The sequence below is a fragment of the Orbicella faveolata genome, unplaced genomic scaffold (genome assembly GCF_042242905.1).
Source record: "Orbicella faveolata isolate gen_17 unplaced genomic scaffold, um_ofav_v1 contig_2, whole genome shotgun sequence".
In the NCBI taxonomy this organism is placed as follows: domain Eukaryota; kingdom Metazoa; phylum Cnidaria; class Anthozoa; order Scleractinia; family Merulinidae; genus Orbicella; species Orbicella faveolata.
In genome coordinates, this window is record NW_028301547.1 from 28,864,632 (window position 1) to 28,891,515 (window position 26,884).

General features: G+C 39.2%; 1 protein-coding gene and 2 long non-coding RNA genes across 3 annotated transcripts; 2 read left to right on the forward strand and 1 right to left on the reverse strand.

Moving 5' to 3' along the window:
- Positions 1-1,321: 1,321 nt before the first annotated feature.
- Positions 1,322-3,116, reverse strand: LOC149112735 (adenosine receptor A3-like). The gene has a single exon (XM_089289645.1). The coding sequence runs from the start codon at positions 3,020-3,022 to the stop codon at positions 2,117-2,119; it is 906 nt and encodes a 301-aa protein (XP_089145771.1). The 5' UTR covers positions 3,023-3,116; the 3' UTR covers positions 1,322-2,116.
- A 1,980-nt stretch (positions 3,117-5,096) lies between these two features.
- On the forward strand, positions 5,097-8,242 carry LOC149112736 (uncharacterized). The gene is made up of 2 exons (XR_016207559.1): positions 5,097-5,227; positions 7,950-8,242. It is a non-coding gene; the product is annotated as an uncharacterized LOC149112736 (long non-coding RNA).
- Positions 8,243-12,351: 4,109 nt separating this feature from the next.
- On the forward strand, positions 12,352-22,706 carry LOC149112737 (uncharacterized). Its single transcript, XR_016207555.1, has 2 exons — positions 12,352-12,724; positions 22,325-22,706. It is a non-coding gene; the product is annotated as an uncharacterized LOC149112737 (long non-coding RNA).
- Positions 22,707-26,884: the final 4,178 nt, after the last annotated feature.

Here is a 26,884-nt window from a genome sequence, read left to right on the forward strand (position 1 = left end):
ATTTCCCTCTAGCCGAGCAATAGCCTGCGTAGCGAGCGTTTCCGTGGGGTTTGGAAGCAAAGAAAGACCGAGGAACGGGATTTTCGGTGTTTTGTCTGCGCGGAAAATGAGGCGAGAGCCAAAAAAAAGAAAGAGGGGGGTGGGAGAGGGGAGTCCTTCCTTCCTTCCCCTCCCCCTCCCCCCTCTTTTACTCGCGCCATTTTTCGCGCTGTAATTCTTTGCTCCTGAACCCCACAGAAACGCTTGCTACGCAAGCTAGTCGAGCAACAGATTACTTTTTCCTCTTCTCGTGCGAATATTTCACCGCAACGGTTCAACTGACGAATACCTCATTTCTCCAAACGTTATCAATATACAGTTGGACTCCACTGATTCAAACTCGGTTATTCCGAATTCCCCGTTAGTTCAAACTCCATTTCCCTTGCATTGGATTTGTCCTTCAGTCATATACTCTCGGCTATTTCGAACTCTCGCTACATGTATTTCAAACTATTTTTTGTTTCCCCTGAGAGTTCGAAACTGAGGGTTCAACTGAATTATCGAACAGACAGGTTATACGAAAAAGGAAGATCTGGCAACTAAGTGGACTTTCATTGCTCGTTGTTGCATTGATAAAATGACAAAAAAGAAAGCTCTCCTCTCGGTCACTTTTATGTTTGTTTTGGCTTATAGCTGGCGACTGGTACGAAACTCTGAGGCGACTATTCAGTTTTAGTATATTCTCAGCTCCGACTATTGCATTTCTAGCTCTCTGATTGGCTCAAAAACTCCGACTATGAGCCATTAGTCGGAGTTTTACCTTATATGGAAAACAGTGCGCCAAGTTTAAAAATTTTCCGCTCTGTAAAATTGTTGAAATAAAAATCGGCGGCAAAAACCCGATTAAGAATATACTAAAACAATTATTCCATTCGACCTTGTTGGATATGAAGTGATCATAACCAACTCGCGCTACGCGCTCGTTGGTTATTTATCACTTCATATCCAACGCGGTTTCATGGAATAATTGTTAATTATACACATGCAGCCGACTACGTCGATGGATAAATAGCGGGAATAGTGCGGATAGGCGTGCGGGTGACGATGAGCAGAACTCGCTCTTTTCCTGCCCGCTTTTTTGGTCATTCTCACTGACGGAGAGCCTGGAACACTTCTAATCAGTCCTTGGTTTTGTTTGTATGGACCTTTCTGCGCTCGGTCCGTACTGTCAAGACGTTAGGCAGGCGTTCTCCCTGTACGACCCTCGCAATGAGACACATGTCACTGGCTCATACTTTACCGATGGTACAAAATATGAGTCAGTGAAATATATTCATCAACGTTTTCAACAGTGTTTAGCTTTCTTACATTGATAATGTATGTATAATGTATGTATAATTTAAGAACCTTTGTGGCTTTCAGTAATTTGTTTTTGTCAGTTTTCTTTCCTCAACAGAAATGGGTCCTGTTCGTTTCTTTTCCTCGATCCAAGGACGGTTTTCTAAATCAAATTTGGTCATATCTACCAATTTTAATCCTTATATTTTTTTGATTGCCTATCCTAAATTTCACTAGTTCTTTTCTTTCGCTAAGCTTGCTTGTTAGGCCTATATAAGAGGATACAAAGAGAGGGTATTCCAAGATTGAGGACTGAACAAAACCTCTTTCGAAAATTGTGAAAGTTTACTTCTTTTTTTCTCGCATCCAACAAAATCAACCTTTGTATTTTCCACGATTTCAATTACTGTCCAGGGCCGGGTTGTTCAAAGCCCGATTAATCCAACCTAGGATTAGCGAGAATTTTGATTTGAGTTTAACTTTTCGGTGAGTTGTTCCGTTTATATTGTTTCGCCTTCTGTTTACAGGGCGAATAATCTCAAACTACACAAAACATAAGCAGTGGAAAACGTTCTTATTCAAGAAAAAATAATGCTTCGGTTAACTTTTAATCCTGATCAATCCTGAGTTAGCGTTAACCGGCATTCGAACATACCGGTCCATAAGTCTTTGCGAACTCTTTACTACAACCACCAATGGTCTTTGCGCATGTGACATCATAGTGAAGGCGGCGGACGAAACTCAAATTTTGTACAAATGTACAAATTACACTTGTCGTTGTTACTGCCCTGGTGCGTGTTCACTGTCGACTTGGAAATATATTTAGCAAGATGGCAATGATTGACTGTCGAATGTGTTTCAACTTCCAGCAGTAAATAACAGAATTCAGAGAGGAATTAAGAAACATCAGAGTCAGTGTGTATAGTAACAAATGATCTGTGAATTGAGATTCTCTTGAATCTGACACCATGAGCACTAGAGTAGTGCAATAGTCGGGCAGGTAGCACACCAGAAACACGACGTAAACATAGAATGTGCTGACGGCAGTTTTTATATGCCTCGCGACAGCATTTGCCATTTCGCCACCCTCGGCCATTTGTTGTATTTGCAGGGCTTGAATGAGGTCTGTGTGGCGTCGCACAGTGACATAAATTATGCAATAAATAATAGTTGTAGAAATGAAACAAAGACCCAGTACAATAGTTATAGCCATTTTTAACTTTGGCAAATTGGTGTCTGTGATCCACAATCCAACTGACGAAAGAAAGATGCTTAATACCCATGTTGAGATCACCACAACAACAACACGCTTGTGAGTTACAAGTTCCTGATATCTGAGATGAAGATGAATAGCCAAGAATCTGTCTACACTTATGGCCACAACAGTAAAGAACGAAGAATAACCAAATATGACCGTTATTGTTTCAAAAGCGATGCTCGTGAAATAAAAGCTGTTGTTTTCAGTGTTTTTCTGTAGCTGCTTGATCATCCGTGCGATGTTCAAAGGTTGAGCCAGTAAACCAACACCAAGATCAGAAACAGCAAGACTCAGGAGCAATGTTTTTAAAGCCTTTGGTAACGACGAAGTTTTTCTTATCGCGTGGATTGTTAAAATGTTCAACATGATGGCGGTGTAGGTTAGAGAAGCGTTTAACACGCAATTGACGATGTACGATGCATTGAGTGAGTCGCCAACTTCCTTCATCGCGCATTCACAACTAAGGCAGGGAAAAAAGCCAACGATAAATTGCAGCGGAATAGGTTGAACCCGGTTTCGACAAATAATTTGACGAAACCCTCTTGTTAGTAATCTTACATTAAATTTCGGAATAACAGATGGCTAAAGTTTGAAATTTAAAATTATAATTTACTTCATCTGATATGTCTGATATCAATGAATCGTTTTCACTGCCGATCACGCACTAAAATAATAAATTGAAAATGTACAACTCAGTGGATTAAGTCGGGAAAATGCGAAGTTGTTTATGAATGTTACGCTGTTTATGAATTGAAATGTAACTTGTGCGGTTCAAGTTATATCGTACTGACACACGGTCGGAAAACGCCTTCGAGAAAGTCAAAAACTAAACCAACCAAATATGCACGAGCAGGTCAACATCTTAAGGAAGTGCAGAGGGAAAGTGGGTGCTTGATTTAAAAGACACAAGGGCACTCTGTTCGGGCAAAAGTGTTTAATTAGCTGACTTGGTTGTATGTGTCTTTATGTACTCGTATATTACTCGTATGTAGTCGCCTATACTCGTACATGTACTTGTATGTTACTCGCATGTTATTCGTATGTACTCGTATCTCACTCGTATCTCACTCGTATGTACTCGTATGTACTCGTATGTACTCGTATGTACTCGTATGTACTCGTATGTACTCGTATGTACTCGTATGTACTCGTGTGGTGTTTTAGTCACGATCGATGTTTCTCAATGGCCATTCGCATGCATGAATGACCCCGAGATCAAGCAAATCTACACGCGAACAAATTATTTCTGCACGTATTTGTCTTGAGGCTACGGACTGAACAAGAATTAAACTTCGTAAGGCCGATTTACACAGTACAACTTTGACGCATGCGACAAGCTTAAGACAGGCCTACGACATGACTTAGAACCATTTACACGCGCACGAGATTTTCTGGATTTTCACTTACAAATTAAATATGTAAAAGTTTGCACCGGGATTTACGCAGCGAAAGTTCTGACAAACGGTAAAGAAATATTTTAGCTGTCCTGCGCTTTGAAAAAACTTTCTAACGAGATGTTTTTCGCTTTCATCCGTTCAGTACTTTTTGAGAAACGACTTCATGTGAACCAGTCAACAACAACTTCGTCCGCCATTTTAACAAAAGAAAACGTGTCCTTCGTCCCCTAATCAGTAGAAATTTGCCACAAAATACGTCATTTTCTATCGATTTCGGCCACGATTGTCGCAACGTTTTAAAACATGTTTTAAAATCCTGCGACAATTTTTTGGACGTACACAACAGTCGTAAGCGAGTTGTAGGTTTGATTTACACTAAACAATTCATGTCGTAGGCCTGTCGTAGACTTGTCGCATGCGACAAAGTCGTATCGTGTAAATCGGCCCTTATAAACCTTTTTTTAAGGTAGTTATAAGTTTTATAGGTTTAAGTATTGTTCAGTCCGTAGCCCCAAGAGATATACGGTGAAATAATTTGTTCGCTCGCGTGCAGTTTGCTTGATCTCGGGGTCATTCATGCATGCGAATGGTCGTTGAAAAACCCGACAAACGTCTTCATATAGATATTTCAAGCATAGGCATTCGGGAACCTTCGGACTTGCGGGGAGGGGTGGGGGGGCTGGGGTGACCTTCTTGCCCGAAAAATTTGCGCAATGCCTAAATGCGTGAATGTTGAAATAGGGATGCAAACGAACTCAAATTACATGAAAAACAAAAACATCCACAGTTCCCACATGTAATAAAACTGCTATAATTCCAAAAATAGTAATATTCAAAGCTTGCATACTCAGTCAATCAAAATGATCATACTCTATCAACAGTCTCAATTCGAGTAAAATCTAAAACTTATTAAAAAGAAAAGTTCTAAAAAAGGTAACTAACTAGAACTTTATTTACGGGTTTTGGAAATCACTCCAACAGCATTACTTTGTAATGTTTTGTCTCAAGTGTCGTTTCCCGAATCATGAACGTTTTGCCCGAAAAATCACATAATTTCCATAGCTGGGGGGGGGGGGGGGGGGGTTGCAGTCCGCCTCGCCCCTTCAGCTCGTATTCCTATGATTTCAAGGAATATTTAATGCCAATGTATTTAGTGAGCTAGCCGTACATACCGAAAGTAAAATGATAATCTTTACCTGTGGACCGCTGCAAGGTTTCAGACTTTTTTTTTTTTTTTTTTTTTTTTTTTTTTCAGGTATAAAATTTTGCAAACAGTGGGCAAGGGAGCGAAGATGATTTACGTCCACCAAAACTTAGGTTTTGTCAAGACGTGTTTGAGCTGAAGGTCGCGTGTGATTGGCCGAATTTATACTAGAGACGAATTATCCGTCAGAGACGAATTAAGAGCAGCTTCGCCTAAATATCAACTAGACTTGGAAATAGCGAAAAAATCGAATTTCTTCAAACTCGCCCAGAATGAAGCCCTACGGGCACTAGTTACAAAAATATCCTTTTAAGTTCGATAAATCAAAAATTATTTTTTTCCGCAATTTTTTCGTTTCGATGCCCCAAATCGGCCAAAATCCATCGAAAATGAGCGGCATATTCAGAGGCTCGTAAACTCAAAAGCAAAAATCTTCATTACAAACTGATTGCACGTCGTATTTGTACTTCCTTTCTTGTCTATTTAGAGCTAAATAGATCGTGATTTGATTAGAACTTAAATATTTGACGAATTTTTTAAGTTAACGACCCAAGACAGCTTTACAAGAGGTCTACATTTAGCCTATTTTCAAATGCTAAAAAGGCGTTCTGGTACACGACTTTTCCCGAAATGACTAGTTTGGTCTGAAAGAGCATTGTTTCTTCTTCAAATTACTGAAATAAAATTTTTGGGTCAATAAAATCGTGAGCGCTGAGATAGCGAACCAAATGCAGCACTTCGTCCTGAAAACGTGACCTTTGACCCAAGCGTAACGAAACCAATTACTGCAAGAAAACCCGGAAGAAAAGCAAACGTTCCGTTATTTTGAAACAATTTCTAGTGATATCTCTCCGAAACCATGATTGCAAGAAACTATTTCCAGATATGAAATCTTGCAGGGTCAAAGACGGAGCTAAAGGGCGCATTTTGACACAATAACTTTGTTTGCCGAGAATTGAATTGCAGTCAATTCCAGTGAAATTTGCAAACTTGACGTATGTTAGCCGATACTTACCTGAATAGTTATATTAATAGAAGAGTCGTCTTCTTGGATTAACCTTCAAAAGAGGCTGGACCCAGATTTGGAATCCTCTAAAAGAAGAAATGTTTAATATTCCGTGACCTACCCGATGCTATAGATTCCATGCACATGCCAACCGCATGTTTGTCGTAAAACCAACTGAACTCCACTGACAGTTTCCATGGGCAACCCCAAAATAAACAATCCCCAAAAATGTAAAGTGAAATTGGCTGTCTTCATGAACAGTTAGAAGCTAGAGTCAAGTTCCATTACCTTTTAAAAAAGCTTGATTCTACTTTGTTCACTCAGTCGTTACTGTCACGTTCGAATACTGCGTAGTATCGGTCACGCCAAAACACTGCAGACCGTGCAGACTGAGTAAGTTTCCCATACAAAGTCTTGTACGCGTTTGTCTATTGAATCAAAAGTCAAATACTGCGCTTGTGCAGCCTGTGGATAAATGACAAACTTTCAGATATATTTAACACTATTTTGTAACTAGACCCAAAAGAAGGAGTCACAATGAAAAGCCCAAACAAGTGTCTGCAGTCTGCACGATCTCCACTGTTTTGGCGTGACCGATTCGCGGCTTTCGAACGTGAGAGTAGTGAACAAAGTAGACGCAAACAAATAAAATCAAGCACTTTTTAAAGGCAATAGAACTTGACTCTAGCTTCTAACTGTTCATGAAGACAGCCAATTTCACTTTACATTTTTGGGGATTGTTTATTTTGGGGTTGCCCATGGAAACTGTCAGTGGAGTTCAGTTGGTTTTACGACAAACATGCGGTTGGCATGTGCATGGAATCTATAGCATCGGGTAGGTCACGGAATATTAAACATTTCTTCTTTTAGAGGTTTCCAAATCTGGGTCCAGCCTCTTTTGAAGGTTAATCCAAGAAGACGACTCTTCTATTAATATAAATATTCAGGTAAGTATCGGCTAACATACGTCAAGTTCGCAAATTTCACTGGAATTGACTGCAATTCAATTCTCGGCAAACAAAGTTATTGTGTCAAAATGCGCCCTTTAGCTCCGTCTTTGACCCTGCAAGATTTCATATCTGGAAATAGTTTCTTGCAATCATGGTTTCGGAGAGATATCACTAGAAATTGTTTCAAAATAACGGAACGTTTGCTTTTCTTCCGGGTTTTCTTGCAGTAATTGGTTTCGTTACGCTTGGGTCAAAGGTCACGTTTTCAGGACGAAGTGCTGCATTTGGTTCGCTATCTCAGCGCTCACGATTTTATTGACCCAAAAATTTTATTTCAGTAATTTGAAGAAGAAACAATGCTCTTTCAGACCAAACTAGTCATTTCGGGAAAAGCCGTGTACCAGAACGCCTTTTTAGCATTTGAAAATAGGCTAAATGTAGACCTCTTGTAAAGCTGTCTTGGGTCGTTAACTTAAAAAATTCGTCAAATATTTAAGTTCTAATCAAATCACGATCTATTTAGCTCTAAATAGACAAGAAAGGAAGTACAAATACGACGTGCAATCAGTTTGTAATGAAGATTTTTGCTTTTGAGTTTACGAGCCTCTGAATATGCCGCTCATTTTCGATGGATTTTGGCCGATTTGGGGCATCGAAACGAAAAAATTGCGGGAAAAAATAATTTTTGATTTATCGAACTTAAAAGGATATTTTTGTAACTAGTGCCCGTAGGGCTTCATTCTGGGCGAGTTTGAAGAAATTCGATTTTTTCGCTATTTCCAAGTCTAGTTGATATTTAGGCGAAGCTGCTCTTAAGTACAAGTTTTTATTAATACCTCAAACATGACTTACACAAGCTAAAGAGATATAACTACCCAGGCCAGTGCTTCAATCATTGAATGTTTGTTAACATGCTATATGGTGGCTTTACTAATAGACTCAAACTTAGAAAGACACATGTTTGATGTGAAATTTGACTCTGATCAGGGATGGTAATAAGAGGACGTAAGTGATGTTAACTTGTGAGAATCGTTACAAGCTTATTGCATGCAAATTATAAAGAAAATCTAATGACTTTATTTTCTACAAATAAACAAAACCGATTTTAAAGGCCTGTTTATATTTATTTATGTTGCCATGGCAACGGCACATTCGTCAGCTTAACCATCAAAGAACCAAAGTTTGTGTTGTAAACTTGCTTGCTGCCATTTTTGGCGACCGAGGGATCAAGGGTTTTAGAGAAAAAGGTGAATGAAACAAAGGTATCAAAAACTGTGTTCAGCCACCTTAAAGTGCACCTAACCCCAAAATATTTTTTCGCTAAAATGAATCCACTTACTGTTAAAACTAATTCGGCGAAAAAATTTTTGAATTTGGTTGAATCCTCAATTTGCTATGGCCCGCCGAAAACGCGAAAATCGCCCTAAATCGGCGCCATTTTGTTTCACGACCGAGTTCTGGGGGGAATGGGTCCAGCGGCAGTTGTGACGTCTACCCAGGAACGAAACGTGTTTCGCCGCTAGTCATTTCACTGTAGTGGCTGTGTTGCTCGGGAAGAATTTGCAGCTAAAATGCCTACGAGGTGTGTTGCAGGCGGTTGCAGCAACACCCCAGACTTAGAAAATGGAATAGCGCTTCACTGTATTCCATATTTTGGTGACGATCGGCCACAAGCGAAAAAAAGACGAAAAAAGTGGGTGGACTTTGTAAAGCAAGAGAGAGCGAAGTGGGAGCCTTCGAAGAACTCGGCCATCTGTTCAGTGCACTTCAAGCCAGAAGATTTCCACCTCAGGTATGAAGTTTATATCAGAGTCATCTGAATAAAAACTCATCTCTGACTCTGAGGAGGAAGACATCTTGATCTTCTAGCGAAACTTTGGGCGTTTTAGAGCTAAAATATGCAAAAGCGAGTATTCTACACTACGACGTCCAAAGAAAGCAAAGAGAAATGACTGAGGGCTGTTCTATTCGGTACCTGGGTAGACGTCACAACCTTTCTCGACCCAGACTCCCTAAAACGCGGTCGTGAAACATCTCGAGCACGACTTTGGTGGGCCATAGAAAATTGAGGATTCAACCAAATTCAAAAATGTTTTCGCGGAATTAGTTTAAACAGTAAGTGGATTCGTTTTAGCGAAAAAAAAATTGGGGGGTTAGGTGCACTTTAAGCCTCGCGGAGCCAAGTTAGAATTTTAATATATCAAAATTGGCCTATTAACAACAAACATAGCATAGTCGGATCAAAATTCCTTTCAGGTGCGTGTTTTTCACAATTCAAAGCACATAATCTTAACGTGGGATGCATTTCTTTTGTTCAAAGCATAATTCTCGTGGCTGTAATGAATTTTAATGTGGGTATATATAAAGAAGTGTAGAATGACACACCCATTTTAGCGTCGGTTGCCGTTGCATTGAAGGCAAGGGCGAAGACATCTTAGTCGCTGTGCTCCCCTCAGGCAAGTCCATGTTTTCTTTATTTATCGCCGTTGAATTGAAGGCAAGGGCGAAGACATCTTAGTCGATGTGCTTCCTTCAGGTAAGTCCACATTTTCTCTAGCTAGTTACGCGTCCTAGCTGTTTCCCTCGTCTTTCAATTTGATCATTTAATGGTATAATAAAACTTTCCTCAATGCTGTGAAAGCTTCGAGGTGCATGTGTTTTTCCTCGACACCGAAGACTGTATTTAGGCGAAGTTGAAAAACCGAATAGCAAACATTTCTCTTGTGAGTAACTGAATGGATTATTTTTAATAAAATGTTTGTTTACAGCTTGATAATCTGCTTGGTTTGCCGTTTGACTTTGTCATTCGCAATTTGTTTCGTCACCTCGGAGCGCTACCATGTACACTCTTTTTAACTGTTATACAAACAGAAAATTCCAACCACCTTTGCCTTTGCTCTGATACGAAGAGAACAGTTATGTAGTTATATCAGAACCTATACCTAATCTTCAGTTCGTTCCCACTGCAGTGCACCACTTTGTTGGTAGTCGTTTAAAAGTGTTATTCCACATTTTGAGGGAGTTTTGTTAAGTGCAAGGCCGATAGACGTCCGTTAACTGATACTAATACTCAATCAAGTCAGTTTTGCTTGAGTTAACACGCGAAAAACTTAACCATGACTTTCCTGTTTGTTCACAAGAATTGACCAGAGGCAGCAAAGTTGTATCCAAAGGAATTGAATTGGAGTGACAGGCGTCATTCTCCAATTCAAATCAAGTGTAGCACGACCAGCTATGGACTCCTGGCAAGTTTCATGTTGACGACAACTCCGTTGAAGTTCAGATAAGTGAATCACAGTTGTCGCTAGATTTTATTTAATATAATCCTTTAAAGTTTTGCAGTTAAGTCCAGTTTAGGGGCATTCAGACGTGACATTAGAACCGGTTTGCAATTTAATAAAGAATGTGATCGATTTCAAAATGAGTGCATGTCGCTGGTAATTTTGTATGCCTTGGTGCTGAATGTTTCGTAATTTTAATGGACGAGTCTCGTGTTTGGACGTATTTTTGCTTAAAATTAACCCACAGACAAAAGTAACACGTGTTATTTATTTCGTACTATTAAGTTAAAACATTTTTCATTTATCTTACAAATACAGGAAATCGTGTACCGAGTCTAAGATCTTACGATTTGGTGGCACTAAAGTTTTACTGTTTTTTTTTTTTGTTTTTGTTTTGTTTTTTTGTTTTGCTTTTTTTTTACATAATCCATTCGTAGAATGCTTCAGTTTATCGTCCTGCGATCGTGTTTTTCTGTTGAAAAAAAGAAGTTTTTGAAATCCATAGCAAGAATCTAAGAACTTCTAACTTATTGACTACACTGGCAAATTCGTTTATTAATTCTAAAAAAAAAAAATTATCTGAGCTGAAGCTAACTGACGAGCCTATAGGCGTAGTTCAATGAGGAAAATGAGCAAAAAATAGCAAAATTCTCAGCGCAGGAAAAGATTTGCAAGTTCGTTAGGCAAGCTATATTGTTATTTGTTCGCCAACATGAGAGCAATTGGCTTTTGAAACAAAGAGCTGTTTGGTTGTACAAAAATTGAATTCAAAACAATTGACGTCAATGTCTGCAAGCAGTGAATATTGCTCTTTATCTCTGATCCGTTGACAGAAAAACTTATTGCCAGAATGTTGTCATGGAAATCAAACGCAGATGAATCCGATGGATTGACCACACACTTCCCAAGGTTGCCTAGAGGCGGACACCAACTGGCAACAGCGAACCTGGTTGGCCAAAAACCACCTGGCGCCTGTCATGAGCTCAATGAGGAACAACATATCGTACAAAATAGAGATGTAGATGGATTGTGGCTGCCTTGTGTCCCACAGAGAACGAAGATGATTAATTAAAAAAGTAAGTAAATCTCGTTATCAACCTTACAGCAAGTCTTTTATCGTAAATGGCGGCTGTCCTTCATTATCAACTCATTCTTACGCTACCAAGTTGAATAGAAATACATGAAAGATGAAGAGTTGTTCCAAATCGATTGTCTTAATTTGTGACGGCCATTTATTATGGTTCAACTTTCTGACCACAACATGCGAACAAGTTTTTGGAGTGAGCAAGTTATCTGTCCATGAAATAATCATAAGCAAACCTAGGTGATTAAATAACTAAAGTTGCTGCCGTTTGCTCTGCTATCTCCAGGATGACCAAAGATGTGTTAAAGGACAGTTCACGAGTTTCTGGATTTATTCATCAACCTTAATTAATTGAATTTCATCAACGTTAACTGAATTTTGGATGGCAGTGTGCAGAGCTTCACTTCTAGCGTACGATCGATGACTGTTGGAAAAACGTCTCAGCTCAGATAAGTAGATTATGGTTTTCCTATCTTTACACTCCAAGAGTGTCAAAAATCTTGATTCTGATTGTAAAATTGATAGGTTTTCAAGTTTCGTACCATTGCTGCATATAAGCGTACGGTTGTCTTGTTGTCCAGAAAATACCATAATTCATATCAGTACAATACACGTACACTGTGTTATGTTCGATAATAGTTATTATCATGAGACTACCGTTTGTTTGGAAGGACTTTGGGTCGAACTTTTGTTGGCTCAGATCATTTTCGCGTGGGGGGTGGAGTTATTATGTGAAGGAACATCTTGCACTTTTCATTTTACGTTCTTGGAATTGAACGTCTGAAAACGTTTAGGTGAAGAGGAGAATACCACGACGTAAATAGTCATAACAAAGATTTTTTAATGATCATTAAATCCAATTTTGATAGCTAGCTTATATTATAACCAAGTTAGAAAGCATTATCCTTGATTCTTAGAAGCGCGAACAATACAACCCATCTTGGATTCCATGGGAATTCTATTTCATTTTTGAAGAAAATGTTAAAATTCGAAAACACATCAAAACACTACTGTTTTCTGAAAAGTTACATAGTTATCAATTGAATCTGACACTGCTGTAAATTTATTAGTTGACAAGGTAGTGTTGATTGAATATTCTTTTTTCTGTCTCTCTCGCTCCAGGCGGCTGATATATCACTGTTGACAGAAAGGGTAGCCATCTTGGATCGCAATGTACTGTTGGACTCTGGCACAAGTTGACTATTGGAAACATCAAATCTCAGATAAGTACATTATTTCTACTCTCGTTAACTTTTAACAGTTTCGGCGTAAGAATTATGAAAATCTCAGAAACTGATTAACTAGAAGATATTGTCTTGATGAAGAACCACTGAAATTCTTAGAATTAATATTAACAATATGAGAAAACCAGTAATGAGAATATACATTTTGAGCATGGGATATGTTAAAAGTTACCACTCAGTTCGTTATGCTGAAGGTCAACCTGAAACTATCGAATATTATATCTCGTAATTCTTGTTTTTTTCAAGGCATTGATGAAGACCATAACCAAAAGTTGTGGAAATTGAGATAAGAGAAAAAAAGTATTTTGCTAAATTGAGAACAATGGTGGTTTCTTTACGAGAAAAATTTAAATGAAGAGGAAGGGGTAGTAAATAATTAATACATGGCCGCAGCTTATCAATAAAATCATGTCGTGAATGCTCACTAGTATTCCCATTAAGCCGAGATGAATGATACAACGAACTGTCGTTTTGCATGTATATATCCTTTGCATTTGAGTAGTATTCTCAAGAATATAAAGTGAAGTATCTCAATTGAAAGTTTTTAATCTGCCAGTTCGTCACTTCTCATACATTGCAAACTTCATGTAAGAGTGCTGTTTGTACAGCCGTATAACTCTTGACGGTATCACAATGAGCCAAATTAAAAGTAAGATTGCTCTAAAAAGGACTTCTTCTGTTTTTTGTTTGTTTGTTTGTTTGTTTGTTTTTGTCAAGTAAAGAAGGATTTTAAATCTTGAAAAAAATCTTGGAAAGGCACAGCTGGTCAGATAGCCGGACTACAATAAATCGTTTTCACTGTCGTGCAATAGAAAAAAAACAAGGAAATTCGATCTTACTGAAGATAAATAAAGAAGACTCCTCTCCAGGTTTTAGGTCTATGCGCCGTCCCAAACTTCAGTTATTTGCCTAAATGTTTTGCACAAATTTAAAGAGCTCAGTATGGTGCCGCCATATTGGTGTACCTCCGTGGTACACCAATTGGCGAATCTTTGTTTACAATATTTGCCCCATAAGTGATACAGTTTCTGATGGAAATTCTGAATGTTGAAAGGGCATAGCACGGTCAGCTGTGTCAAGGAATTTGAGCGCGATGTATTGCATAATTTTTGAGCGACGCGGGTTTAAAAACTCAAAATCAGGAGCCATAATCGGGGACGGAGACCGTAAGCGCGCGCCATATCTAGTATTGGGGTTGTCCCCATGATATGGGGCAATAATTCTATTTTTAGAACAAATTGCGCCATCGCCTGCGGCACACGCGCGTACATGCTGCGAGGATTTTTGCAGATGTCGCGCGGGGGAAATGGCTTCCGAAATTCCCGACATTTTTCATGTTCTGGCCCACAACTCAACGCGTTTACGTCTGTTGGAATTTTGCTTAAGTATTTTCGTCGTAAGCTGCTCCAGTTTGAGTGAAGTAAGACAGTGTCGAATTTAGGTATGTTCCGCTTTAAGCTTAGATATATATCGCTGACCAAGTTGTGTTCCGACGGATGCTTCTGTTACATGAGCTATACATTACCCCACTTTAAATTTCACATATGTTGAAGATTGACAGCTTTTCCATTACACAGCAAAAAACTAGCTGGATATATTTAGATATAGCAGAGCTTCAGGACTTCATAGTTTCCTAGCTCCTCTTGCCACTCGCTTGCGAGGAATTTGCCAGTCTATCGCGACCGAAAGGTAAAACAAAATTTGCTAGTTTGAGTTTCGCCTGAATTGTAAGCAACGCTTGATGTTTCATCAAGGCCCAATAACTTTACCTCCGTAGATACTGCTCAGTTTTATTCGTGTAAAATCCAGTAAATTCTCTGTTGTCGATGAACGAGAGCGCCCGCCGATGCGTGTTTTGTACAGTCAGTAAACATGACAAATTGTACTTCCGCCGCACTTTCGTGTGAAAGCGTACATCGAACTCGAACAATAACTCTGTAGTTTTTAAATATGTTTAAGATTGATAAGTGTTTGAGAACATATTAAAAGCTAAGCTGAAAATATGCGAATAAGGCAGAAATAATCAGCAAAGTACGAGATGTACGATGACGCTTTCTTTGATCAACTTCGAATAACGATATCGATTTTGTTGATCGAGTTATCAAAACTCCTTGTCTATTTTCATTTTCGCAGTGTAAAACTTCACTATGCTTATGTTGAAGAAACACACATGATGTTAGTAGCCTTTTTAGCGTTCGTGAAATTTGTTGCAGCATCTCGGCACAAAAGATAACGAAAGAAATCTTTGTCAGGATTTGTTGGCAATTGAAAACACCGACTCGGACTTGAAAGTGCACGAGCTGCACTATGCAAATGAGCTAATTGTACGCGTCAGACTTTCCTTTCAAAAACTTTTGCAAACACACCAAACAATAAGAAACCATCAAAACAGGTTTTGGTTATGATTCACCATTGTCTGAGAAACTCACAAATTAACTCGATACCAGTGTAGAGAGTTTCTTGCTATATTCTTAAGTCAGAACAAACGAAAAAACATACGCGTGAGCTTTCAACTAGCGCGAGCAGATCTTATTATCCATTCTCAGCGGGAGATTGAAGTCTTGTTTTCGACCCTGAAAAGCCCACCTTTTCCGTTAGCTCAGAGCGTAAAACTACATATAAGCGCCCTGGTTCGTATTCCCTGCCTTATTCCCTACCTACGCTGTAAAAAATACGCAAGATAATCCCCAAAGGTGTTTCAACTCCCACCATTTGATCACGCAACGTGACAACATCCACGCAAGAGCCCTCGACATGTGCGTGGATCCGCGCGGATATATGACGTCAGGATGGCGCAATTTGCTCTAAAAATAGAAAAATTGTCCCATATCATAGGTGCGCGCGGATCCCAAGACTTACGGTCTCCGTCCCCGATTATGGCTCCTGCTCAAAATTTAACAAAGAATGTAAATGCCCATTAGGGCGTTTGCCACCCAGAAATTTGGCGGTTTTTTAAGGCCAATTTCTCCTCGAATATTACAGCCAAAGAGCCAAAAGTTTCACCAATTACTAAGTTTCACAAGCTCTTTAAATTGTTGTAGTCAATTCGTGTCTAGCGTGATACCTTCTCCGTGCATAGTAGTATGTCAATGAGGAAAAATGTAAAAAATGACCTCAGCAAAGATTCGCCAATATGGCAGCCGGAAAATAGTGTGACAATCTGGATCTTCTTGGTTATCTAGGCCATTGATTGACTATTCTGCACAAACCAACATATTAACACTTAACTGCTACTTTTATTTCACGAAGGGCTAAAAATCATGAGATAAGTATATATTTTTCGACAAACGCGATGTTCCGCACTGCCATAACTCTAAAATTCAAAATGCACTTGTTACCAAACGAAGGACACCATTGCGCTGAAATGCTGTCAAGATGTATAATTTTCGCACCTCTTATGCCTGATGAGGATAGAAACTCTGGTGGTTCTTTACGTTTGGATTTAAACGCTTGATGACGTCACATGAAAACGTTCTACTGAATTGAGCATAGAATAATTAAAGTTGCCTTATTCAGATCTAATCATTAATTAGTTCTACAATAATAATTAAGACAAAATCCGAGAGGAAATCGAGCAATTTCAGTTTTTATTGGACAAAAAGCTCCATCCAGAGTAATTCTAAGTATCTTGCAGTCCTTTCTGCATTTTCTAAAAGGTTACGATATAAATAGTTGCTTGAAATAACACCGAAAACCATTTCCCATGGAAATGTGGGAAAATAAGTTTCAAAGTTTAGAGAAATTGTGCAAGCAAAGGTAAACCTTCATCATCAGTTTCATTTCACCAGTAATTTCAAGTATTTCATATGAACTTCAAAATCTGTTTCAGTCGACATTTGGTGTCGTTAGAAACAATTTCCTTTGAGAAGATGTTTAGAACAGTCGCACAGCCGTTTGCAATACGATGTGAATAATCTCGGTACAAAGTTTTTTTCCACTTGTTACTCAAACGTCTTGTAGATTCCTTCTTAATTGCTCGGAGGAAGATTATTGAATGAACTTGGTGAGCAATTGTAAAAGGAGACCATGAAACAACTTTCATACCGTTACTGGAATTTGTTAACACAGGATTTGGCAATATGACTTCTACCAGTACCAGAGTATACAAGCTTATTAAAGTGCCTTTGCAATTAATTTTCAACTTGTTTTTTTACTTGCATAATGTTTACAGTAATGGAGCTCTGAGTAGTTTCTTTTTTCATCACGGCATGCTTATGGAAGCACGTAAGGATACTTTTTTGAATATTTTAACCGACCCACTCCTCCAAAAGAATGAAAAACGGCCAAAATATATAGGGACTTTCAGAATATATATAGGTGATTTCAGAATATATTTGCACATTGACCATTCAAAATCTGTGCAATGTCTTCTTTGGGGGGTTAAATCTTTCACGGACTCGTAGATAGATCAGAAAGAGAAAATGTTTTTAAAAAAAAATTGCTATGAATTAATTTAGGTCTATGGGTTAAATTTCACGGAGAAAACGTTTTTTCGCAATTTGCGATGAGTTCTCTTTCATCAAATTTTCTCTCATCAAATGTTCGTGATACCATGTTAACCGAAAACTGAAGTTCATTTAAAAATTTAACAAAGCAAAATTGTACTTATTAGAGTGTTTCATGTGAAAAAACGTTTTGAATGACATTCCAATGGGGGAAAGGAGCATTGTTGACTGGCCGTATTATCTATTGGACGAAACTTTGTGCTAAAATATTCAGAAAATACAAATTTTAAAGAAGACTCATGAATTATTATAACTGATCATAAAACGTAAATTGAAACTGTGTTAACACAACAATATTAAAGACATGATACAAGGTCAGCTAGACTTCGAACTGGAAATCCTTGAAAAAAAACGCGGATGATATAATTAATAAATGGAATTTCTGTCGCTTATTTAAATCGACTTGAAAGATTCTACTTCTTGACTGGTTTTAAACTCACTACTTTGTTTTCAATTTCATTGGAAACTGCATGCGAAAACCTCTGTTTTTTATACATGAAAGAATGAATTTTGAGTTGTGGATAAGAAATGAAATAGTTAGCTTAAGCAACGACGATACCTACGCCAGGGACGACTCCTAGAAAGAAAAATGATATTTCTAATCTCCTAACAATCTGGATATCTGCTCCGTACCCCAATCAGTACTTAAAACTTGCTCAAACTAAATATGTAATGCCAGCGATCCATTCCAAAAAGAAATACAAAAAATTTGCCATCCCGACCTACGTTCTTCAAAATGCACAGAACCTGTTCATGTCACATTACGGCTACAAAATGCACAAAGACTTAAAACGCACGCGCACAGCCATTGTTCTACTCAATAAACTTTTTGCTTGGTGACGTTTTCGTTGCTGTTTTATGTTTTTTTTTTTTCTTCATTTGGGATTTTTTATTTCCACAATTACATCAATTACAATCCTTTTTTTAACAATTAATTTACAGAAGAACGAATAAAGTTTGGTTTACAGAAGTTAACAATGACACCATATTGAATTAAGAAAAAAGATTTTGTCAATTCTTATCTTCATACTTATTTAACTTAACGATTTTCCTTAATGATAGCGTTGTCTACTATAATTATTAGTTAAAATTGCTTCCTCAAAGATCTTCTATTATTCTTTAAACAATTTAGTTTTATTCGATTTGAAATGTGTTTTTCAGTTTCATATTTAATTACCTAAATTCTTATGAAGTGGCTCAAGGAAGGTAATGTTTCTCTACATCGACAAGTCCACAAGAGAGATTTTCCTAAAATTACTATCTAATTAAATAGATCCATCTCCTCCTCAAAAGACCCAACAATAACATTGCAATATGTAAGCGAGAGGCTTCTGCAACTCTTGATTGTGCTCAAAACCTTTTTCATTAACCTCATGCCAAAAAGAATATGAAAAAGAACAACCGAACAAAATATGGGATATTGTTTCCGTTTGCTGATTACAGATGCAGTTGGGATTAGAAACGTATCCTATTTTACACAGGCGGTCATTAGTAAACAGAACAGAATTCAACACTTTGTACCGAAAGGAGCGTAGATACGGTTCATTAGCAGCCCTCACTGGCAGAAGAAATGCCTCTGAAACTTGCTTGTCATCAAGGCTAAATTCTTTCTTTAGCTTGACCCATTTACTTGGTTTTCCAATTTTTGTATTATAGGAAAACAATAGTCAAAGTCACATTATCGTTTGCCTATACTGTGCTACGCAATGTTAGAAGATTGGAAAAAAAATAAGCAATCATTATCAACACAATATTAAGATTAATAAATTTCTACGTGACTGAGACTGCCCTTCCGTCCAAAAAATTTTCGTTGCCGTTGCCGTCGTGGTTTGCTTGAGCTCCTTAATGTCCGGAAAGTTAGAACACACGGGTAACTGGGAGCGTAAGGCGGTGTTTCGTAAGACATTTCCGTAAATTCAAATTTATAATCACATTACTTTTGTGGGATAACTGCTTGCAAATGATTTGTTTCTCCGCCTCTTTTAGCGTAATTCCGAGAGTAGTTAACGCAATTTTCCTGTGTTCATTTTTCTTTGGTGACATCAGACAATAAGTGTTTCTGATATTCGTGAGTGGATAATTTCCAGCTAGAACTGATACGAAAAGTAAGTGTTCCATGAGTGGTGAATTCAATGTTTGGGCGTTAACAGGGTCTGAAGACAGATGTCAGCGAGGCATCAATTCTAAACCAAACCCGGTTGTTCACTGCATCACATGACTAAAAAAATGTATTATGGTTATGTTTGACAAAGGGAAATTGTGACAGGCGAGAGAGTTTACAAAACTGTTTGGCTATGTATATACCAGCCCAAAGGGAAATAAATAGACGGCTTTCTTGTCAATTTCAAATTAAAAACTGACTCTTCGTATATCACTTGCACAAAAAAGTGACTTGACTCAGCTCGAAAGCTCATTTCAAGGGCACCGCTTTAAATATTGCAAATGAGCCAACGGATAATAAAGTTATAAAATTGACAGTGGATCAGCAATTAAATCTCTTGACTGAATTAAGACATTGCCAACGAGTCAGGTGATTAGAATAAATAGTAAATCAACTATGACATATTGTCTTGATGTCAAAATTTACAATATTTATTGCCAAATTTTCATCTTTCGCATACAAAAATCTACGAGAAAGAATGTAGCAACTAAGTATTGAATGTTTCATACTTTTAAGTGGAAAAAATATCAAACGTAAGATTTATTTTGCCAAATCGCTCGCATTGTGGGCTGAAATAGCGCCACAAAACACCAGCAACAGATTGTTTTCAGTCGTGTGTCGTGACGAAAGCTGACTCTATGCATTGTTAAAGAGGAGGCTAGGTAGAAGAAATGTACAATTTACCATCTCTTTGCGGCGTTCTTATTGGAAAAGGTCAGAGAAAAGAATTGGATTTACGTGTTTGAAAACTTTGTTTAAGTTCAATCTTGACACCAAAATTGCAGTACATATTCAAGAAGGGAAATCGATGCCCCCAGAATAACCATTACGTTTGATTTAGGAATTCTGGCTTTATAAATTACCCACAGACAGGTTGTAAGAACTGTTCCTGTGGCATATTGTGTAGATTTCATCTCGATACAGTCGCATTAAAGAGCATTAAATGAAGCGGCGGCAATTTGTGGCAGCTCGACTTAGCATGTTTTTTTAAAAAACTAAATCAGTGACGACTAAGATGTTCAACGACAAAATAGGAAAAAAATTCCAAAGTAATACCAGGAGTGCGAATTTAATTCCTTACATGGTACAGTCACATGAAAAATGATAAGGAAAAACAGTACTTTTGTTTTAAGCGTCCTGTACAAAAAAGGTTAAGGTTGTGAAGTTCTTAACCAGTGATTTGTAGAAGAAAAAGTGAGAAACTTGCTGAACTGTAATTCAGAGGTGGATTGTTTATAAATTCAAGAGAAAGATATCTTTGCCATTTCGGTGCAAACGAAGATGTGATTTTCCAGCATACGCTCCGCTCCAGTTTTCACGTATTGTTCCTAGAAAGCGGTAACAAATTCAAGTTAAAAAGTCGTTCATCACTGAAACGTGTTATGTCGATTATAGAAATGGACTCTATTATTTCTAAGAAATAGTGATCAACAGCTCATTTCTCCTTTCACCAGATGATGAGAATTTCAATTAATTTCAGTTAATTACAATAATATTAATTTCAACAAGATGATGAGAAAAAAGGAAGTCATCAACTTTGGATCATTGTCTTGCTGGAGCAGTGAATTGGCCGTTTCCGAGTTTACCTTGTCCTTCTGTTTGAAAACGAGTTCTCGTGCAAAACCACTTTTGCGATGGAAGGCAAATTTCACTCTCGATTTCTGATTTTTTTCTAATTTCTTTGTGTACGATGACAATTAAAAAATAAGATGGTCAATACGCAGACACGTGAGTTAAGTTATAATTATCCATTTCCAACGTTCAATAGTGCTGCCCACTTTGTTGCAAAAGTAAACAAGAAGTAAAGTTATATTATTCCATGATGATGATTAGTTTTCGATTTTCCATTATTTTATTGTAACCAGAAATAATTTGGCAACACTCTGTTAGAAATGCTGCGGGATAGCTTAAGGCATTTTAAAATTATTCAGTACCTTTAAGATTCCTGGAAGGAATATAGCCTAGAGTAATAAAATATTTCTGTTTGTCGTGAACGGATATTAAATTTTCCAGTTAGTACCGATAAAAAGTGGTAACTCCATACATGTTTGGAGCGTTTCTAGCTACGGTCTTGAGAGAGGTGTCGGCAAGGCATCAAATTCCCCAACAAACCCGTTCTCTGTATAAAATGACTTACTATACACGACAAGTTCAGTGAGAAAATAAAAGCACTCTGTTTAACATTTCCGAGAGTGGGAAACTGACAAGCGAGATAGTTTACAAATCTGATTTTGCCATCAGTCTCCAAAACGAAATAGAGCTTTTCGTCTACCAATTTTGAGTTTAAAATATGTTTCTTCACACTTCAGTTACACAAATAAACAGTAATTTGAGGCTCACTTAAAGAATGGCTTGATTTAGCTCGAAAGATCATTTCATGGGCACTTTATAAAATAGTAAATGAGTCGAGTCAAATGCTTTGTCTTACGGATAAAAAGGGTTTAAAATTGACAGGGGAAGAGCAACGTGTTCGTCACGTATAAAATAGCGGCAAGGTAGAACTGAATGAACTTTTCAATTCTCAAGAACTAGAAATCAACATACAATTTCTCCTAGCTGTTTTTAAGGTAGCTGAAGTAGATCTACAGTTCTTATTCATTTTAGCAGAACACGTTGTTAACTTGACTTTCTATAGAATGATAATAGAATCCTGGTTAACGGATTTTGTGATAAAGAAGAACCTAAATATTGATGGCATCCTATCAAACCCAAACGATACGAATAGCTTGTGTATATGAAAAGAAATTAAAGAAAGAAAAAACTTGACATAGAGATTTGAAATTTTTGCGCTCATTCTTGTTAAACCAGTACAGTTGGCAAATTAGCATATAACGTCTCAGTGCACGTATTTTCAATTGTCTAGATAGCACTTACACTTGCCTTCTGACTGATCAATAATGATAATTCTTGTCAACAGGATCACAGATATTAGACGGATCCGTTAAGAAAATGGACTGCAGCACTTAGCAATATTACATTCAACCACCTTAAAATAGTGTTAAAAAAGGAGGTCAGCAAGTCTTCGAAAAGAGTTAAACATTACTGACTTTTTGAAAGCTATTTCATCAATAAACAAGACTTGCAAGGTAGCTTTCATCAGCATTTTCTTCTCTGAAACAATGTGAATCAAAGTATAATACTTAAGTGAAATTTCGCAAAGCCTTTCCTGGTGTTAAGAAGGTGCAAGGGCTAATTAAAGGACTCACAAAAAAGAGCTCTTGAAACCTTCTACAACATTAGATCATTAAATAACGAAAACAAGATATATAAACAAGCCGCAAACTAAGTTTCCGGCCAAATCTTGTGTCCTTGTCCATTACTTTAAAACTTAAACGGAGTGTTAATAAATAAAGATCTAACCTCCCCCCCCCCCCCCCCCAATGATCGCAACATGTCAATCCAACATATCATAACATTTTGTGCGTAACATGTTGCACGCGCTTGGCCACCCTCTTGAGACATGTTCAATCATATTACGTGCTGATGGCTAATACTTAACCAAAACACCATACATGTCGCAACAGGGTAGACAAACGCACACAACATGTTGGGAGGAGGTAGTAGGGAGAACGATAACTCTTTTTCCCTCCTTCCTCCTCCCCAGAGGACGTAGTAGGGAGAAAGAATCATCTTGCTCCCTACTACCTCCTCTGGGGAGGATGAAGGAGGGAAAAAGAGTCGAGCAAGATGACTCTTTTTCCCTCCTTGCTCCTCCCCAGAGGAGGTAGCAGGGAGCAAGATGACTCTTTTTCCCTCCTTGCTCCTCCCCAGAGGAGGTAGCAGGGAGCAAGATGACTCTTTTTCCCTCCTTGCTCCTCCCCAGAGGAGGTAGCAGGGAGCAAGATGACTCTTTTTCCCTCCTTGCTCCTCCCCAGAGGAGGTAGCAGGGAGCAAGATGACTCTTTTTCCCTCCTTGCTCCTCCCCAGAGGAGGTAGCAGGGAGCAAGATGACTCTTTTTCCCTCCTTGCTCCTCCCCAGAGGAGGTAGCAGGGAGCAAGATGACTCTTTTTCCCTCCTTGCTCCTCCCCAGAGGAGGTAGCAGGGAGCAAGATGACTCTTTTTCCCTCCTTGCTCCTCCCCAGAGGAGGTAGCAGGGAGCAAGATGACTCTTTTTCCCTCCTTGCTCCTCCCCAGAGGAGGTAGCAGGGAGCAAGATGACTCTTTTTCCCTCCTTGCTCCTCCCCAGAGGAGGTAGCAGGGAGCAAGATGACTCTTTTTCCCTCCTTGCTCCTCCCCAGAGGAGGTAGCAGGGAGCAAGATGACTCTTTTTCCCTCCTTGCTCCTCCCCAGAGGAGGTAGCAGGGAGCAAGATGACTCTTTTTCCCTCCTTGCTCCTCCCCAGAGGAGGTAGCAGGGAGCAAGATGACTCTTTTTCCCTCCTTGCTCCTCCCCAGAGGAGGTAGCAGGGAGCAAGATGACTCTTTTTCCCTCCTTGCTCCTCCCCAGAGGAGGTAGCAGGGAGCAAGATGACTCTTTTTCCCTCCTTGCTCCTCCCCAGAGGAGGTAGCAGGGAGCAAGATGACTCTTTTTCCCTCCTTGCTCCTCCCCAGAGGAGGTAGCAGGGAGCAAGATGACTCTTTTTCCCTCCTTGCTCCTCCCCAGAGGAGGTAGCAGGGAGCAAGATGACTCTTTTTCCCTCCTTGCTCCTCCCCAGAGGAGGTAGCAGGGAGCAAGATGACTCTTTTTCCCTCCTTGCTCCTCCCCAGAGGAGGTAGCAGGGAGCAAGATGACTCTTTTTCCCTCCTTGCTCCTCCCCAGAGGAGGTAGCAGGGAGCAAGATGACTCTTTTTCCCTCCTTGCTCCTCCCCAGAGGAGGTAGCAGGGAGCAAGATGACTCTTTTTCCCTCCTTGCTCCTCCCCAGAGGAGGTAGCAGGGAGCAAGATGACTCTTTTTCCCTCCTTGCTCCTCCCCAGAGGAGGTAGCAGGGAGCAAGATGACTCTTTTTCCCTCCTTGCTCCTCCCCAGAGGAGGTAGCAGGGAGCAAGATGACTCTTTTTCCCTCCTTGCTCCTCCCCAGAGGAGGTAGCAGGGAGCAAGATGACTCTTTTTCCCTCCTTGCTCCTCCCCAGAGGAGGTAGCAGGGAGCAAGATGACTCTTTTTCCCTCCTTGCTCCTCCCCAGAGGAGGTAGCAGGGAGCAAGATGACTCTTTTTCCCTCCTTGCTCCTCCCCAGAGGAGGTAGCAGGGAGCAAGATGACTCTTTTTCCCTCCTTGCTCCTCCCCAGAGGAGGTAGCAGGGAGCAAGATGACTCTTTTTCCCTCCTTGCTCCTCCCCAGAGGAGGTAGCAGGGAGCAAGATGACTCTTTTTCCCTCCTTGCTCCTCCCCAGAGGAGGTAGCAGGGAGCAAGATGACTCTTTTTCCCTCCTTGCTCCTCCCCAGAGGAGGTAGCAGGGAGCAAGATGACTCTTTTTCCCTCCTTGCTCCTCCCCAGAGGAGGTAGCAGGGAGCAAGATGACTCTTTTTCCCTCCTTGCTCCTCCCCAGAGGAGGTAGCAGGGAGCAAGATGACTCTTTTTCCCTCCTTGCTCCTCCCCAGAGGAGGTAGCAGGGAGCAAGATGACTCTTTTTCCCTCCTTGCTCCTCCCCAGAGGAGGTAGCAGGGAGCAAGATGACTCTTTTTCCCTCCTTGCTCCTCCCCAGAGGAGGTAGCAGGGAGCAAGATGACTCTTTTTCCCTCCTTGCTCCTCCCCAGAGGAGGTAGCAGGGAGCAAGATGACTCTTTTTCCCTCCTTGCTCCTCCCCAGAGGAGGTAGCAGGGAGCAAGATGACTCTTTTTCCCTCCTTGCTCCTCCCCAGAGGAGGTAGCAGGGAGCAAGATGACTCTTTCCATGGTTAATTTATTCATATATTCAATTTAGGTAATGACTCCAGAAATCGTAATAAACAAGGTGGAAATGCTTTTATTATTTTCCTTTACTTTGCTTGGAAGGAGAATTACTGTGCATTTAAATTTAGTTGAATCCAAGATACAGTTTTTATTCCTTAAGCGGAGCGCATTTCCTCAAGAAAATCGTCAGTGAGAGATACCCCTACACGATATTTCGGGTACAGTGGTTCATCTTTTGTCCAAAATTCCCCACTATCTTACAGGGGAATATTGTTAGAAGAGCATTAATTTCTGTTCCTCAAACCTCCACTCCATTGAATGAAACAACCACGCGTGAGGAATAAATTTCTTTTATAATCCTTTACTTTTTTAGGAAGGAGATTTGGAGGGGAGTATATGTCTTAACCATAATCTCTTAATCTTTCCTTTTAAAGTCAAAAGTGGTTACATTTTCAGTAAAACTTCCTCCCAAAGTAATTTTCTTTAAGATGGTCAAGGTTTAGGAAACGGCTGAAAGACTAGACTGCTTATTTATGCCCATAGTGTCGACACAGTGTAGTTTAGTCTTACCGCTACTTCTTAACCTTTAACCCTCTCAGAGAAAAGTACTTTGGGAGGAAGTCTACCTCATATTACAACCCCTTTTTGAACTTTAAAGGGCGAGTGGAGGATTATGGATGAGAGTTAAACTTCCTCTCCAAATATTCTCTCCAGGAAAGTAAAGGATTATGGACGAGATTTAGTCCTCCTTCGCGATTGTTTCATTCAGGGGAGTGGGGGTTTTGGGGGACAGGAATTAAGACTCTTCGAACAATCTTCCCCTGTAAGATGGTGGGGGATTTTTGGCCGAAGATAAACTACTGTGCACAATGGCTCGTGTAGGGGTATCTCCCGATTTTTTTATTATCTGACGATTTTTTTCTGGCATTGCCCTCTTCTTTGGGAATGAGCAATGTTCATTGGATTAAACTGAATTTAAATGCAAAGTAAAGGACAACGACACAGGTTTAACCGCACTCACCTTTCTGGTTCTGCGGCATATTTTTTTCTACAGCTATTTTCTAAATAATATTTTATCACAGGAAGGTGTAAGAGCTTATTGGATTCTAGTCTTTAATTTGCTCTTTGCACCTTCCTTACATCGGCTAAGTTTACTTTCGTTATTTGCGAAAATCTCTATCTTTTTATTCTTCCCTCATACAGACTTGATATTATATATATTCACGTCCGCTTCATTTGTTAATCAACTATTCCATCGTAACTTACTATGAGGATCGACAGATTTACGATAAACGGAGTACAGGTGCTTTTCTTAAAGTTTATTTCCAAGTTCAAAGAGAATTTATTTGAAAGTGTTTCTGCATTTGTCTTTTAGCCAGTTGTTCGCTGTGGTGTATCATTGTTCACTTTCTTTACTATTCCTCAGGCTACCTGTTGATCGAATCAAATATTAACAGTTCATCAGAATGTGTCACGCAGAATCAACATGTATTATTATGTGCTGAACTGTCGGAGTGAGGGTGCTGCTGCGATACCCTCCTACTCGTTCTATATTTTCTTTCCAAATAAAGCTTACTGTGCTTCCATACATAATGAAATGTTCACAAGGTAACGTTAGCTTTTGGCTTCAGAAAAAAATAAACAAAT